We start from the raw sequence: 17679 nt of genomic DNA on the forward strand, positions 1-17679 counted from the left end.
CTTGGGCCTCTGGCTTGGGGCACCTCTGATCCCTGGTTGAGACCCTGTCTCTCAGCTTCTTTCTCTCAGACTTGGGCCTCTGGCTTAGGGCACCTCTGATCCCTGGTTGAGACCCTGTCTCTCAGCTTCTTTCTCTCAGACTTGGGCCTCTGGCTTAGGGCACCTCTGATCCCTGGTTGAGACCCTGTCTCTCAGCTTCTTTCTCTCAGACTTGGGCCTCTGGCTTGGGGCACCTCTGATCCCTGGTTGAGACCCTGTCTCTCAGCTTCTTTCTCTCAGACTTGGGCCTCTGGCTTAGGGCACCTCTGATCCCTGGTTGAGACCCTGTCTCTCAGCTTCTTTCTCTCAGACTTGGGCTTCTGGCTTAGGGCACCTCTGATCCCTGGTTGAGACCCTGTCTCTCAGCTTCTTTCTCTCAGACTTGGGCCTATGGCTTGGGGCACCTCTGATCCCTGGGTGAGACCCTGTCTCTCAGCTTCTTTCTCTCAGACTTGGACCTCTGGCTTGGGGCACCTCTGATCCCTGGTTGAGACCCTGTCTCTCAGCTTCTTTCTCTCAGACTTGGGCCTCTGGCTTAGGGCACCTCTGATCCCTGGTTGAGACCTTGTCTCTCAACTTCCTTCTTTCAGACTTGGACCTATGGCTTAGGGCACCTCTGATCCCTGGGTGAGACCCTGTCTCTCAGCTTCTTTCTCTCAGATTAGGGCCTCTGATTAGGGCGCCTATGACTACCGAGTAAGACCCGGACTCTCAGCTTCTTTCTCTCAGACTCAGGCCTCTGACTTGGGACACCTCTGGCCCCTGGGTGAGACCCTGTCTTTCAGCTTCTTTCTCTCAGACTCGGGTCTCTGGCTTGGGGCACCACTGATCCCTGGGTGAGACCCTGTCTCTCAGCTTCTTTCTCTCAGACTCGAGGTCTCTGGCTTGGGGCAACTATGACTACCGAGTAAGACCCTGTCTCTCAGCTTCTTTCTCTCAGACTTGGGCCTCTGGCTTGGGGCACCTCTGATCCCTGGTTGAGACCCTGTCTCTCAGCTTCTTTCTCTCAGACTTGGGCCTCTGGCTTAGGGCACCTCTGATTCCTGGTTGAGACCCTGTCTCTCAGCTTCTTTCTCTCAGACTTGGGCTTCTGGCTTAGGGCACCTCTGATCCCTGGTTGAGACCCTGTCTCTCAGCTTCTTTCTCTCAGACTTGGGCCTCTGGCTTGGGGCACCTCTGATCCCTGGTTGAGACCCTGTCTCTCAGCTTCTTTCTCTCAGACTTGGGCCTCTGGCTTGGGGCACCTCTGATCCCTGGGTGAGACCCTGTCTCTCAGCTTCTTTCTCTCAGACTTGGGCCTCTGGCTTAGGGCACCTCTGATCCCTGGTTGAGACCCTGTCTCTCAGCTTCTTTCTCTCAGACTTGGGCTTCTGGCGTAGGGCACCTCTGATCCCTGGTTGAGACCCTGTCTCTCAGCTTCTTTCTCTCAGACTTGGGCCTCTGGCTTGGGGCACCTCTGATCCCTGGTTGAGACCCTGTCTCTTAGCTTCTTTCTCTCAGACTTGGGCCTCTGGCTTAGGGCACCTCTGATCCCTGGTTGAGACCCTGTCTCTCAACTTCTTTCTCTCAGACTTGGGCCTCTGGCTTAGGGCACCTCTGATCCCTGGTTGAGACCCTGTCTCTCAGCTTCTTTCTCTCAGACTTGGGCCTCTGGCTTGGGGCACCTCTGATCCCTGGTTGAGACCCTGTCTCTCAGCTTCTTTCTCTCAGACTTGGGCCTCTGGCTTAGGGCACCTCTGATCCCTGGTTGAGACCCTGTCTCTCAGCTTCTTTCTCTCAGACTTGGGCTTCTGGCTTAGGGCACCTCTGATCCCTGGTTGAGACCCTGTCTCTCAGCTTCTTTCTCTCAGACTTGGGCCTATGGCTTGGGGCACCTCTGATCCCTGGGTGAGACCCTGTCTCTCAGCTTCTTTCTCTCAGACTTGGTCCTCTGGCTTGGGGCACCTCTGATACCTGGTTGAGACCCTGTCTCTCAGCTTCTTTCTCTCAGACTTGGGCCTCTGGCTTAGGGCACCTCTGATCCCTGGTTGAGACCTTGTCTCTCAACTTCCTTCTCTCAGATTAGGGCCTCTGATTAGGGCGCCTATGACTACCGAGTAAGACCCGGACTCTCAGCTTCTTTCTCTCAGACTCAGGCCTCTGACTTGGGACACCTCTGGCCCCTGGGTGAGACCCTGTCTTTCAGCTTCTTTCTCTCAGACTCGGGTCTCTGGCTTGGGGCACCACTGATCCCTGGGTGAGACCCTGTCTCTCAGCTTCTTTCTCTCAGGCTTGAGCCTCTGGCTTGGGGCACCTCTGATCCCTGGGTGAAACCCTGTCTCTCAGCTTCTTTCTCTCAGACTCGAGCCTCTGGCTTGAAATACCACTGATCCCTGGGTGAGACCCTGTCTCTCAGCTTCTTGGCCTGTCCTGTCCTAGACAGCATGGTGCAGAAATGCATCCCCTCATCTCCCTTAAAATCAATAACCCCTTTGTGAGGGTGGAGCACTGATCTCTAATCCTGATACTACTAAAAGAACAGAACACACCTGTGCCATCAGTGGTCCTGTTTTCTCCAAAACCTGGCCCAAACTGCCTTATCACACAGTGGCATGACCTTGCCCTGCCACAATCTATAATTAAAGGTTATGCATAGAAGCCTGTTTTTTTAACATTATTTAAAGAAAATAATTTTTTCTAAAGAATTACCTTAAATTTTTAAGCCATTTTCATAAAAAAAAAAAAAAAGATTAAAGTAAAACACTTGATTTTTTCAACAAAAAGTAAAAAGCAAGGCCGCATTTATTAAATATAAAAAATATAATTTGGTGTTCAGTTTATTTTCATTAGTCATTTTTCATTGGTCATTCTTTTTTTTAACTTGCAGGCAACACACTAGCTAAAGGGTCTTTAGCAAAGACATATAATGATTTCAAGAATGGGTTGACCACGACTTATGTGACCTCTGTCATTGAGCAGCAGAATATCCAGAATGCTGACCAACTGAATCAGATAAGTGTCCATGTGGGAGATGGCACTGTTTCAAAGGGATACGTCAATGGACCTTTGGACCCCGCAAAACATTACAGGTATGGATTGCTTCCACATCTATACAATGAGACTTACCTTGGGTGACATTTACTAAAACTGGTGAAGCTGTGCATGGTAGCCTTCTAACCTCAGCTTGGTCAAGCTTTGACAATAAAACCTGGAAGCTGATTGGTTTCTATGCAGAGCTGCACCGGATTTTGCACCATGTAGGTTTAGTAAATAACTCCCCATGTATTTAAAATTCAAGAAGTACATTCTTCAGGCACTAGACTGAATCTCTGTTAAACTGACTGGCAGTGGAAAGATTTGAAAATTTCCAAATATAGATTTTTAAGAAAGATCTCTACACAAAATATACTAGTGATGAATCTACTTTGCTGAAAATTCAGCAGCAATCAGTTTATTTTTTTAATGGCTGTGTGTTGAGTTATTTTGAGGGGACAGCAAATTTACACTGTTATACAAGCTGTACACTACTTCACATTGTAGACAAGTGTAATTTCTCCAGTTTTGTCACATGAATAATATATATATATATATATTTACAAAGATGTGAGGGGTGTACTCACTTCTGTGAGATACTGTGTGTGTGTGTATATATATATATACGTATACATACGTATATATATATATATATATATATATATATATATATATATATACCGTATTTATCGGCGTATAACACGCACCCCAAGTTTAGGAGGGAATTTTAAGGAAAAAAACTTTTAGGAGGGAAATTTAAGGAAAAAAAACTTACATTTAAATGCCCATCAATGCAGCCTTATCAGTGTCCATCTGAAGCCATGTTAGTGTCATTTGCAGCCTTGTCATTGCAGCCTTGTCATTGCAGCCTTGTCATGCAGCCTGTCCATCATTGCAGCCTTGTCATGCAGCCTGTCCGTCATGTAGCCTGTCTGTCATTGCAGCCTGTCCGCCATGCAGCCTGTCCGTCATTGCAGCCTTGTGCATCGTTGTCCCCTCAGTGATGTGCTTTTATTTTTAAAAATAGCGCTGCCGAGATGTCCTGTGTATCTCGCCCGCGCCCGGTAGTTCTCAGCTGCTTTCGGCCGTACTCGGCGGCTCTTGGCCACCTTCGGCCGTACTCGTCGGCTCTTGGCCGCCTTCGGCCGCACTCGGCCGTACTCGGCGGCTTTTGGCCGCCTTCAGCCGTACTTGGCAGCTCTTGGCCACCTTCCGCCGTACTCTGCGGCTTTCGGCCTCTCTCGGCCCTTCTCTGCGGTTTTTGGCCGGAGAAGGGCCGGAGGCGGCCGAAAGCCACCGAGAAGGGCCGAAAGCCGCGAGAAGGGCCCAAGGCGGCTGAAAGCCGCCCAGAGCCCAAAAATCGATCACAAATCGCGGAGGATCGGCGTATAACACGCACCCGCGATTTTCCCCTGATTTTAAGGGGAAAAAAGTGCGTGTTATACGCCGATAAATACGGTATATATTAGCATTAACACATTGTAGTTTGGTGTATAGCGTGGAATGGGTTAAATAATTTAATCATGTGACATTGTTTATCAAAGGGTTGGAACTTGGAAGTGGACTAGGTATTATGCCTAGGGTTGGCCTTTTTTTTTTATCAACAAAGCCATTAATCTCAATGTTGGCACTGATACCATGATCATGTGGCTTTCTTTTAAAACAAATCCATGCTTCTTTGGTATTCCCCAAAACTGTCTGCCTGTATAGTGATACATAAGATTAATATCAAATGAAATTGCAGTGAAAATGTTACATTTGCTGCAACAATTATTCCTCGCAAATAAAAAGACGGACATCAATCTCTTGATTTTCAGGGTCTACATAGTTGGCTTTACCGCTATAAACTTTGATCCAGTCACAAACACCATCAATGAAGATCAGTCAACAGTAACTGTTTCCAGCTTCTCCGGGTCTGCTTCAACGACTTCTACTTTTAGAACAGGTATATATATATATATGTATTGTAATGTATTTACACTTAACATTAATACTGAATATTTTAGAGTTGATCATCTATATCTAAATATTGAATTATTTTTAAGGTCATGCAGAAATACCGGGGAGTGTGCAGATTGTTCGCTCACCCTCGAGGGATGCTATGGACATCACCTTCCAACGTTTCAAGAATCCATACGGACCCATAGTGGGTTATGCCATCATCATGACAACCGACTTACATGGTGGGAAGAGCAATCATAATAGAATTATATAAATTGTTGCATCTTTGCTGCTTTTTTTGTTTTGCTTAGTTTTTTTTGCATCTTTGCTGCTTTTCCTGCTGCATTTTTGCTCCTTTTCCTCATAATGGTAGGGATGGAGGCACAAGACCATACCCGGCCATGGCTTCATTCAAAGTCCCAAATTCCCCAATTTCCAACCCTTTTTATGATTATCATGACAACCAACTTACATGGTGGGAAGAGCAATCATAATAGAATTAATAGAATAGAAATACATTTGTTGAAAAACTGTGATTATCCTGACAACTGAGTATGATGTAAACCGACTAGTCTTGCATTTTTCGAAGGATAAGGTTTCCTGAGTCTAACTTGCTTTAACTGTAGTTGAGATATGATTTTAGCTACCCACAGAGTGCATTGAATTCAATGAGTTGGTTGTCTCGTAGATTTTTTTATTTTGAAAAGAATCAGTAAACCACAACCATTGTGTGACACTACAGAACAGAAAGAAGATCTAGAACTAGTAACAAGCTAAAATGGCTTCCTTCATATATATTTTGAATAATAAGTGACTAGAAAACACATATTGGTAACACTTGACTGGAAGGATTTACCCCCTTAATGACCAGACCATTTTTTGCAATATGGCACTGTGTCGCTTTAACTGACAATTGCACAGTCGTGCAACACTGTACCCAAGCAACATTTATGTCCTTTTTTTCCCATAAATGGAACTTTATTTTGGTGGTATTTGATCACCTCTGCGGTTTTTATTGTTGCGCTATAAACAAAAAAAGAACAGTCAATTTTGAAAAGAAAACTATATTTATTTTTTACTTTTTTCGATTAATAAATATCCACAATCTACATATTTTTGGTAAAAAAAATTGCAATAAGCGTATATATTCAAGAAAAAACAAAAAGTAAAACGGAATCTTTCAAGTATAGAAAATATCAGGTTGTTTGAAAGTATTTTCTTCGGTCATTTATCATTTTATCCCAATGGTCTTTCTCTTTTGTCTTTCAGGCCACAAACCAACTAAGGAGTCTTTATCAAAGACATATAACGATTTCAAAAATGGGTTGACCAGGAGTTATGTGACCTCTGTCATTGAGCAGCAGAATATACACAACACCGACCAATCGAATCAGATAAGTGTACATGTGGGAGATGGCACTGTTTCAAGGGGATACGTCAATGGACCGTTGGACCCCACATTAAATTACAGGTAATGGAGTCGCTTCCACATCCATCCAACAAGACACCTTGTGTTTAAAAATCAAGAGTCACATTGCTCGGACGACAGACTGAATCTCTTTTAAATTGGCTCATGTGAAAGAATTTGAAGAGTTCCAAATACAGAATTTAACCACTTCAGCCTTGGAAGGATTTGCCCCCTTCCTGACCAGGGCATTTTTTGCGATATGGCATTGCGTCGCTTTAACTGACGGTCGTGTGATGCTGTACCCAAACAAAATTTATGTCCTTTTTTTCCCCACAAATAGAGCTTTCTTTTGGTGGTATTTGATCACCTCTGTGGTTTTTATTTATTGCGCTATAAACAAAAAAAGACTGACAATTTTGAAAAAAACACAATATTTTGTAGTTTTTGCTATAATAAATATCCCAAATAAAAAAAAAATAATAATAATAATTTTCCTCAGTTTAGGCCGATATGTATTCTTCTACATATTTTTGGTAAAAAAAAACGCAATAAGCGTATATTGATTTGTTTGCGCAAAAGTTATAATGTCTACAAAATAGGGGATAGATTTATGTAATTTTTATAATTTTTTTTTTACTAGTAATGGTGGTGATCTGACATTTTTATCAGGACTGCGACATTGCGGCAGACAGATCGGACACTTTTGAAACTATTTTGGGACCATTGAAATTTATACAGCGATCAGAGCTAAAAAAAGCCATTGATTACTGTATAAATGTCAATGGCAGGAAAGGGGTTAACACTAGGGGGCGATCAAAGGGTTAACTGTGTTCCCTTGGTGTGTTCTAACTGTAGGGGGAGGGGACAGACTAGGGGAGGAGAGAGATCGGTTTTCATACTTAGTATGAACACACGATTTGTCTCCTTTCCCCTGAGAGAACTGGGTTTTGTGTGTTTACACACACAGATCCCGATTCTCGCCCTGTCACGAGCGATCGCGGGTGCCCGGCGGTCATTGGCCCGCCGGGCACGCGCATAGGCTTCGGAGGCACGTGGCAGGTGTGTGCGCGTGCCTCCGTCAGCGTCTTAAAGGAGCACCGTACAGCTACGGAGATTTGCGCAGCCTTGCCAACCTGCCGCAGTATGATTGCGGCGGCTGGTCGGCTAGTGGTTAAGAAATATCTCTATATAAAATTTACTAGTAATAAGCTAAATTGTGAGTTTCCACTTTAGTGAAAATCCAGCAACAATTATGTTGTTTATTTAAAAAAAATGTGCAGCAAAAATGTGATGATGATTTTCAAATAAATTCTAACATGGTAATCATGTAACATTGGTTATCAAAGGCTTGCCAGTAGAGTAAGTATTATGGATAGGGTTGCCCTTGTTTATAAACAAAGCCATTAATCTCAATGTTGGCACTGGTAAGGTAATCACATGGCTTTCTTGGAAAACAAATCCATGCTTTTTTGGTTTTCCTCAAAGCAGTCGGGGGAATCATAAGTTTAAAGGCAGAAGGTTTTTCTATGCATTAAGATAAAAAACCTTCTATGTTTAGCAGCCCCCCCCCCCCCAATTACCTACCTGAGCTCCTTTTCTCTCCAACAGTGTCCACGATCCCCTCAGCCATCCAGTACACTCCTCCTGATTGACTGAGACAGAGCAGCGGCGCTATTGGCTCCCTTGGCTGTCAATCAAAGGGAATCAGCTAATCAGGGGAGAGAGAGGGGGCGGGGCCAGGAAGTTTTATTGAAAATGTTACATTTGCTGCAAAATCATTCCTTGAAAATAAAAATATGACATCAAGCTCTTGTTTTTCAGGGTCTACATAGTTGGATTTACTGCTATAAACTTTGATCCAACCACAAACACCATCAATGAAGATCAGTCAACAGCAACTATTTCCAGCTTCTCTGGTTCTTCTTCAACATCTTCTATTTCTAGAACAGGTATATATGTATTGTAATTTACTGTACTCATTATTAAAATTTTTAACATTTACTATTTGTACTACACCTTTTAGAGTTGATCCCCTATATTTATATATCAAATTATTTTTAAGAACATGCAGAGATACCAGGCAATGTGCAGATCGTTCGCTCATCCTCGAGAGATGCTATGAACATCACCTTCCAAAGTTTTGAGACTCCAAATGGACCCATAGTGGGTTATGCCATCATCATGACCACTGATTTACATGGTAGGAACAGCAATCCTAATAGAAGGATATAAATTAGTTTTAGAACTGTTGAATTGAGCATCGCGTAAACTGACTAGTCCTACATTAAAAAAAAGAAGAAAAAAAACAGGAGAAAGGTGAAAATAATGTTTTTTTCAAGAAAAAAGAAAAAGTGAGACTGAATCTATCAACTATAGAAAATATAATAATGTTGTTGAAAGTGTTTTCTTTGGTTGTTTATCATTCTGAGGGTCTTTCTCTTTTGTCTTTCAGGCCACAAACCAACTAAGGGGTCTTTATCAAAAACTTATAATGATTTCAAGAATGGATTGACCAGGAGTTATGTGACCTCAGTGGTTGAGCCGCAGAATATCCAGAACACCGAACAGTCAAAAAGTATAAGTGTCCTTGTGGGAGATGGCTCTTTTTCAAAGGGATACGTCAATGCACCATTAGACCCCGCATTACACTACAGGTAATGAAGTTGTTGTCCACATCCATCCAACAAGGCAAGTCTTGTCTTTCAAAATCAAAAAATCACATTGCTCAAACAACAGACTGAATTTTTGTGAAATCGGCTGGTGGTGGAAGAATTTTGGAAGTTCCAAATACAGAGGTTAAACGCTTAGTAACTGAGGGTTACATAGTTAGCCAGGTTGAAAAAAAAGACACAAGTCCATCTAGTTCAACCATAACAAAAAAAAATATCATACAATCCCATATACCCAATCATATACACACAGTTGATCCAGCGGAAGGCAAAAAAAAAAAACTGAAAAGTATGATCCAATTTGCTACAACAGGGGAAAAAAATCCTTCCTGATCCCAGAGTAATACAAAAGTTAATGCCTGAACACAATTTTGCAATTTATGTGTTGGGAAAAATGTACATATCATTACAAGTACTTACAGTATTTGAATGCATTATACTTTGCTTTCAGAACAAATTGGACTTTCTTTAGGTGGTAAATGGTAATCAATATCTCCTCTTTTTTTTATTACCAAAGTAAAACTGGTCCATAATAATAAAAAAAAAAAAGATTTTATATTTAACTGTAAATTTCTTGCTATTACCATGACCCAGTGTTTCTCAACTCCAGTCCTCAAGGTGCCCCAACAGGTCATGTTTTCAGGTTTTGAATTATTTTGCTCAGGTGATTTGATCAGTTTCACTGCCTTAGTAATTACCACAGCCGTGTCAGCTGAGGGGAATCCTGAAAACTGTTGGGGCTCCTTGATGACTGGAGTTGAGAAGCACTGCCATAACCTACCACCATAACCTACAACTCAAAATAAGTTCTCCAGCTTCTGGCAATCAACAATAGTGTGCATTAGACATGTTCAATTAGTTTAGTTCTGAATCATTTTTTTAACTAATTTTGACAAATTTGTTAATTCCGAAATTACCGAATTTGGAAAATTTTCAATTTTCGCATTTCCGAATTTTCAAATTTCCAAATTTTCGAATATTGGAAAAAACAAGCCTTTACAATCACTTTAATGTTGATGAAGTTTTATTGAAAATGTTACATTTGCTGCAAAATCATTCCTAGCAAATATAAATATGACATCAAGCTCTTGTTTTTCAGGGTCTACATAGTTGGATTTACTGCTATAAACTTTGATCCAACCACAAACACTATCAATGAAGATCAGTCAACAGCAACTATTTCCAGCTTCTCTGGTTCTTCTTCAACATCTTCTATTTCTAGAACAGGTATATATGTATTGTAATTTACTGTACTCATTATTAAAATTTTTAACATTTACTATTTGTACTACACCTTTTAGAGTTGATCACCTATATTTATATATCAAATTATTTTTAAGAACATGCAGAGATACCAGGCAATGTGCAGATCGTTCGCTCATCCTCGAGAGATGCTATGAACATCACCTTCCAAAGTTTTGAGACTCCAAATGGACCCATAGTGGCTTATGCCATCATCATGACCACCGATTTACATGGTAGGAACAGCAATCCTAATAGAAGGATATAAATTAGTTGTAGAACTGTTGAACTGAGCATCGCGTAAACTGACTAGTCCTACATTAAAAAAAAGAAGAAAAAAAACAGGAGAAAGGTGAAAATAATGTTTTTTTCAAGAAAAAAGAAAAAGTGAGACTGAATCTATCAACTATAGAAAATATAATAATGTTGTTGAAAGTGTTTTCTTTGGTTGTTTATCATTCTGAGGGTCTTTCTCTTTTGTCTTTCAGGCCACAAACCAACTAAGGGGTCTTTATCAAAAACTTATAATGATTTCAAGAATGGATTGACCAGGAGTTATGTGACCTCAGTGGTTGAGCCGCAGAATATCCAGAACACCGAACAGTCAAAAAGTATAAGTGTCCTTGTGGGAGATGGCTCTTTTTCAAAGGGATACGTCAATGCACCATTAGACCCCGCATTACACTACAGGTAATGAAGTTGTTGTCCACATCCATCCAACAAGGCAAGTCTTGTCTTTCAAAATCAAAAAATCACATTGCTCAAACAACAGACTGAATTTTTGTGAAATCGGCTGGTGGTGGAAGAATTTTGGAAGTTCCAAATACAGAGGTTAAACGCTTAGTAACTGAGGGTTACATAGTTAGCCAGGTTGAAAAAAAAGACACAAGTCCATCTAGTTCAACCATAACAAAAAAAAATATCATACAATCCCATATACCCAATCATATACACACAGTTGATCCAGCGGAAGGCAAAAAAAAAAAAACTGAAAAGTATGATCCAATTTGCTACAACAGGGGGAAAAAATCCTTCCTGATCCCAGAGTAATACAAAAGTTAATGCCTGAACACAATTTTGCAATTTATGTGTTGGGAAAAATGTACATATCATTACAAGTACTTACAGTATTTGAATGCATTATACTTTGCTTTCAGAACAAATTGGACTTTCTTTAGGTGGTAAATGGTAATCAATATCTCCTCTTTTTTTTATTACCAAAGTAAAACTGGTCCATAATAATAAAAAAAAAAAAGATTTTATATTTAACTGTAAATTTCTTGCTATTACCATGACCCAGTGTTTCTCAACTCCAGTCCTCAAGGTGCCCCAACAGGTCATGTTTTCAGGTTTTGAATTATTTTGCTCAGGTGATTTGATCAGTTTCACTGCCTTAGTAATTACCACAGCCGTGTCAGCTGAGGGGAATCCTGAAAACTGTTGGGGCTCCTTGATGACTGGAGTTGAGAAGCACTGCCATAACCTACCACCATAACCTACAACTCAAAATAAGTTCTCCAGCTTCTGACAATCAACAATAGTGTGCATTAGACATGTGCAATTAGTTTAGTTCTGAATCATTTTTTTAACTAATTTTGACAAATTTGTTAATTCCGAAATTACCGAATTTGGAAAATTTTAAATTTTCGCATTTCCGAATTTTCAAATTTCCAAATTTTCGAATATTGGAAAAAACAAGCCTTTACAATCACTTTAATGTTGGTGAAGTTTTATTGAAAATGTTACATTTGCTGCAAAATCATTCCTAGCGAATATAAATATGACATCAAGCTCTTGTTTTTCAGGGTCTACATAGTTGGATTTACTGCTATAAACTTTGATCCAACCACAAACACTATCAATGAAGATCAGTCAACAGCGACTATTGCCAGCTTCTCTGGTTCTTCTTCAACATCTTCTATTTCTAGAACAGGTATATATGTATTGTAATTTACTGTACTCATTATTAAAATTTTTAACATTTACTATTTGTACTACACCTTTTAGAGTTGATCCCCTATATTTATATATCAAATTAAGAACATGCAGAGATACCAGGCAATGTGCAGATCGTTCGCTCATCCTCGAGAGATGCTATGAACATCACCTTCCAAAGTCTTGAGACTCCAAATGGACCCATAGTGGCTTATGCCATCATCATGACCACCGATATACATGGTAGGAACAGCAATCCTAATAGAATGATATAAATTAGTTGTAGAACTGTTGAACTGAGCATCGCGTAAACTGACTAGTCCTACATTAAAAAAAAAAAAAAACAGAATAAAAGTGAAAATAATGTTTTTTTCAAGAAAAATAAAAAAGTGAGACTGAATCTATCAACTATAGAAAATATAATAAGGATGTTGAAAGTGTTTTCTTTGGTTGTTTATCATTCTATCCCGAGGGTCTTTCTCTTTTGTCTTTCAGGCCACAAACCAACTAAGGGGTCTTTATCGAAAACTTATAATGATTTCAAGAATGGGTTGACCAGAACTTATGTGACCTCAGTAGTTGAGCCGCAGAATATCCAGACTACCGACCAGTCAAAAAGTATAAGTGTCCTTGTGGGAGATGGCTCTGTTTCAAGGGGATACGTCAATGCACCATTGGACCCCACATTAAACTACAGGTAATGAAGTTGTTTCCACATCCATCTAACAAGGCAAGCCTTGGCTTTGAAAATGAAAAAGTCACATTGCTCAAACAACAGACTGAATCTTTGTGAAATCGGATGGTGGTGGAAGAATTTTGGAAGTTCCAAATATAGAGGTTAACCGCTTAGTAACTGAGGGTTACATAGTTAGCCAGGTTGAAAAAAGACACAAAAGACATAAAAGAAATAAATAAAATAAAATAAAAATGATCATACAATCCCATATGCCCAATTCTATACCCACAGTTGATCCAGAGGAAGGCAATAAAAACCCAGAAAAGTATGATCCAATTTGCTACAGCAGGGGAAAAAATTCCTTCCTGATCCCAGGGTAATACAAATGTTTATGCGTGAACACAATTTTGCAACTTTGACATGTGTTAGTAAAACTGTACATATCATTACAAATACTTACAGTATTTGGATGCATTATACCTTGTTTTCAGAACAAATTGGACTTTCTTTTGGTGGTAAATGGTAATGGATATCTCCTCGTTTTATTATTACCAAAGTAAAGCCGGTCCATAATAGTAAAGAAAAAATGTTTTTACATTTAACTGTAAATTTCTTACTATTACCATAACCCAGTGTTCCTCAACTCTAGTCCTCAAGGTGCCCCAACAGGTCATGTTTTCAGGCTTTGAATTACTTTGCACAGGTGATTTGATCAGTTTCACTGCCCTAGTAATTACCACAGCCGTGTCAGCTGAGCGGAATCCTGAAAAGGGGAATCCTGAATCCTGAAAATAAATTCAAAAATTTGAGTTTGGAAATGTGAAATTTCAGAAAATTGGAGATTGGAAATTTCGAAATTCTATATTTTGGCAATTCAAAGTTCGGAAATGCAAAATTTTGAAACTTTCGGAAATTGGAAAATTTTGGAAATTCGAAATCTGGGAAACTCGGAAGTTCACAAATTCCAAATTTTGGAAATTCAAAAATTCCAAATTAGGAAATTCAAAAATTAAAATTTTCATAAATGTGAAAATTCTAAAATTTGGAAATTTGAAAATCCAAAAATAAGAATTAAAATCTGAAAATTCAAAAGAATGAAGATCTGAAAATTCAAAAACCCGAAAATCTGAAACCACTAACTAATAATAAATATAAAATTATAGGTATTGGAATTTCCTTTCAAATTTGGCTGTTAGTGAACATAATGAGTTATGAATTTATCTGAAGTTAAGAATTATTTGAAATAATGAATGCCGTATCTAAATGAATGGAACGTAATGATCTAATAATAATAAATAACAATAATAACAATAAAACCTTTTTATTATTATTTATTATTAATTAGTCCATTCCATTTGTTTATATGCGTCATTCGTAATTTTTGATAAATCGTAACTACAGATAAATTTGTATTTATTACATTCACAAACAGCCAAATTTGATAGGGAATTGCAATACTTATAATTTAATAGTTAGTTATTAACAGTTAGTTATTATTTCGAATTTTACTGATTTTCATTCTTTTTTTCTGATTTTTGAATTTCCAAATTCTGCAAATTCGGAAATTCAAAATTCGAACATTTGGAAATTCAGAATTCGAAAATTCAGAAATTTGGAATTAAAAAATGTGAAATTGTGAAATTTGAAATTTCTAAATTTTGGAAATTTGAGAGTTAAAAATTTGGGAAATTTGACATTTCAAAATTTTGGAAATGCAAAATTTCAGAAATTTGACATTTTAGAAATTCAAAAATTTGGAAAATTCGAAATTCAGAAAATTTGAAAATGTGAAAATTTGAAAATTCAGAAATCCTAAAATTCGGAAATTTGAAAATTCGGAAATTCGAAAGCTCAAAATTTGGAAATTTGCAAATTTGAAATGGATGCACGGAGCTCTACTCCGCTTGAGTGACCCCTGCAGCAAGCTCAAAGGAGGGAGGGACTAGGAGCAGCAAAGAGGGACCAGAGAAGAGGAGGATCTGGGTTGCTCTGTGCAAAACCAACTGTACAGAAGAGATAAGTATAACATGTTTGTTATTTAAAACAAAAACAAAAAACAAGCCTTTGCAATCACTTTAATGTTGATGAAGTTTTAATGAAAATGTTACATTTGCTGCAAAATCATTCCTTGAAAATAAAAATATGACATCAAGCTTTTGTTTTTCAGGGTCTACATAGTTGGATTTACTGGTATAATCTTTGATCCAACCACAAACACTATCAATGAAGATCAGTCAACAGCAACTGTTTCCAGCTTCTCTGGTTCTTCTTCAACATCTTCTATTTTTAGAAAAGGTATATATGTATTGTAATTTACTGTACTCATTATTAAAATTTTTAACATTTACTATTTGTACTACACCTTTTAGAGTTGATCACCTATATTTATATATCAAATTATTTTTAAGAACATGCAGAGATACCAGGCAATGTGCAGATTGTTCTCTCATCCTCAAGAGATGCTATGAACATCACCTTCCAAAGTCTTGAGACTCCAGTTGGACCCATAGTGGCTTATGCCATCATCATGACAACTGATTTACATGGTAGGAACAGCAATTATAATAGAATTATATAAATTAGTTATAGAACTGTTGAAGAAAAGGGAAAATAATGGGGGTTTTTTTTCAATAAAAAAGTGAGACTGAATCTATCAACTATAGAAAATATAATAAGGTTGTTGAAAGTATTTTCTATGGTCGTTTATCATTCTATCCCGAGGGTCTTTATCTTTTGTCTATCAGGTCACAAACTAACTAAGGGGTCTTTATCGAAAACTTACAATGATTTCAAGAATGGGTTGACCAGGAGTTATGTGACCTCAGTAGTTGAGCCGCAGAATATCCAGAACATCGACCAGTCAAAAAGTATAAGTGTCCTGGTGGGAGATGGCTCTGTTTCAAGGGGATACATCAATGCACCATTGGACCCCACATTACACTACAGGTAATGAAGTTGTCTCCACATCCATCCAACAAGGCAAGCCTTGGCTTTCAAAATCAAAAAGTCACATTGCTCAAACATCAGGCTGAATCTTTGTGAAATCGGCTGGTGGTGGAAGAATTTTGGCAGTTCCAAATATAGAGTTTAACCGCTTAGTAACTGAGGGTAATACAAATGTTAATGCCTGAGCACAATTTTGCAACTTTGACATGTGTTAGTAAAACTGTACATATCATTACAAGTACTTAAAGTATTTGGATGCATTATACCTTGTTTTCAGAACAAATTTGACATTCTTTTGGTGGTAAATGGTAATGGATATCTTCTCTTTTTAGTATTACCAAAGCAAAACTGGTCCATAATAGTACAAAAAAAATGATTTTACATTTAACTTTAAAGTTGTTGCTATTACCATGACCCAGTATTTCTAAACTCCGGTCCTGAAGGTGCCCCAACAGGTCATGTTTTCAGGCTTTGAATTATTTCGCACAGGTGATTTGATCAGTTTCACTGCCTTAATAATTACCACACCCATTTCATCTGAGGGAAATCTTGAAAACTGTTGGGGCGCCTTCAGGACTGGAGTTAAGAAACACTGCCACAACCTACCACCATAACCTACAACTCAAAATAAGTTCTCCAGCTTCTGACAATCAACAATAGTGTGCATTAGACATGTGCAATTAGTTTAGTTCCAAATTAATTTTTTTAACAAATTTGGCAAATTTATTAATTCTAAGAAATTTCCGAATTTGGAAATTTTCGAATTTCTGAAATTCCGGGAATTTTTGAATTTCCGAATATTCAAATTCCCAAATTTGCGAATATTGGAAAATTTCAGAAATTCGAAATTTTGGCAATTCGAAATTCGGAAATGCAAAATTTGGAAAATTTCGAAATTTCAGAAATTTTAAATTTCAGAGAATTCAGACAATTTGAAAATGTGACAATTCGGAAATCCAATCATTCAAAATTTGGAAATTCAAAAATTTGGAGATTCGAAAAATTCAAAATTCAAAAATTTGAAATGGATACATGGAGCTCTGACTCCGTTTGGGTGACCCCTGTAGCAAGCTACTGGAATAAGGGGGACTCAAAGGAGGGGGAGGCTAGGAGCAGCAAAAAGGGACCCGAGAAAAGGAGGATCCGGGCTGCTCTGTGTAAAACCAACTACACAGAGGAGATAAGTATAACAAAACAAAAAAACAAGCCTTTACAATCACTTTAATGTTGGTGAAGTTTTATTGAAAATGTTACATTTTCTGCAAAATCATTCCTCGCAAATATAAATATGACATCAAGCTCTTGTTTTTCAGGGTCTACATAGTTGGATTTACTGCTATAAACTTTGATCCAACCACAAACACCATCAATGAAGCTCAGTCAACAGCAACTGTTTCCAGCTTCTCAGGTTCTTCTTCAACATCTTCTATTTCTAGAACAGGTATATATGTATTGTAATTTACTGTACTCATTATTAACATTTTGAATATTTTCTATTTGTGCTACACCTTTTAGAATTGATCACCTATATTTATATATCAAATTGTTTTTAAGAACATGCAGAGATACCAGGCAATGTGCAGATCGTTCGCTCATCCTCGAGAGATGCTATGAACATCACCTTTCAAAGTTTTGAGACTCCAAATCAACCCGTAGTGGCTTATGCCATCATCATGACAACTGATTTACATGGTAGGTACAGCAATCCTAATAGAATGATATAAATTAGTTGTAGAACTGTTCAAATGAGCATCACGTAAACCGACTAGTTCTACATAAAAAAAAAAAAAAAAAAAAGAAAAAAGGTAAAA

At 38.5% G+C, this 17679-nt stretch overlaps 1 protein-coding gene across 3 annotated transcripts in view; it reads left to right on the top strand.

Moving 5' to 3' along the window:
• LOC143929620 (uncharacterized) overlaps positions 1-17679 on the top strand; it is a 329026-nt gene that overhangs the window by 202895 nt on the left and 108452 nt on the right. For all 3 annotated transcript variants that reach the window (XM_077453528.1, XM_077453525.1, XM_077453526.1), the window contains 18 exons: positions 2906-3107; positions 4869-4996; positions 5097-5234; positions 6262-6463; positions 8222-8349; positions 8463-8600; positions 8853-9054; positions 10169-10296; positions 10410-10547; positions 10800-11001; positions 12117-12244; positions 12352-12489; positions 12742-12943; positions 15090-15217; positions 15331-15468; positions 15667-15868; positions 17182-17309; positions 17423-17560. In XM_077453528.1, the coding sequence (XP_077309654.1) occupies positions 2906-3107; positions 4869-4996; positions 5097-5234; positions 6262-6463; positions 8222-8349; positions 8463-8600; positions 8853-9054; positions 10169-10296; positions 10410-10547; positions 10800-11001; positions 12117-12244; positions 12352-12489; positions 12742-12943; positions 15090-15217; positions 15331-15468; positions 15667-15868; positions 17182-17309; positions 17423-17560 (2808 nt within the window). The remainder of the gene's footprint in view (positions 1-2905; positions 3108-4868; positions 4997-5096; positions 5235-6261; positions 6464-8221; positions 8350-8462; positions 8601-8852; positions 9055-10168; positions 10297-10409; positions 10548-10799; positions 11002-12116; positions 12245-12351; positions 12490-12741; positions 12944-15089; positions 15218-15330; positions 15469-15666; positions 15869-17181; positions 17310-17422; positions 17561-17679) is intronic.

This window comes from Lithobates pipiens, unplaced genomic scaffold (genome assembly GCF_037356315.1).
Source record: "Lithobates pipiens isolate NorthernLeopardFrog02 unplaced genomic scaffold, aLitPip1_a1.2 Scaffold_24, whole genome shotgun sequence".
NCBI classification, from domain to species: Eukaryota; Metazoa; Chordata; class Amphibia; order Anura; family Ranidae; genus Lithobates; species Lithobates pipiens.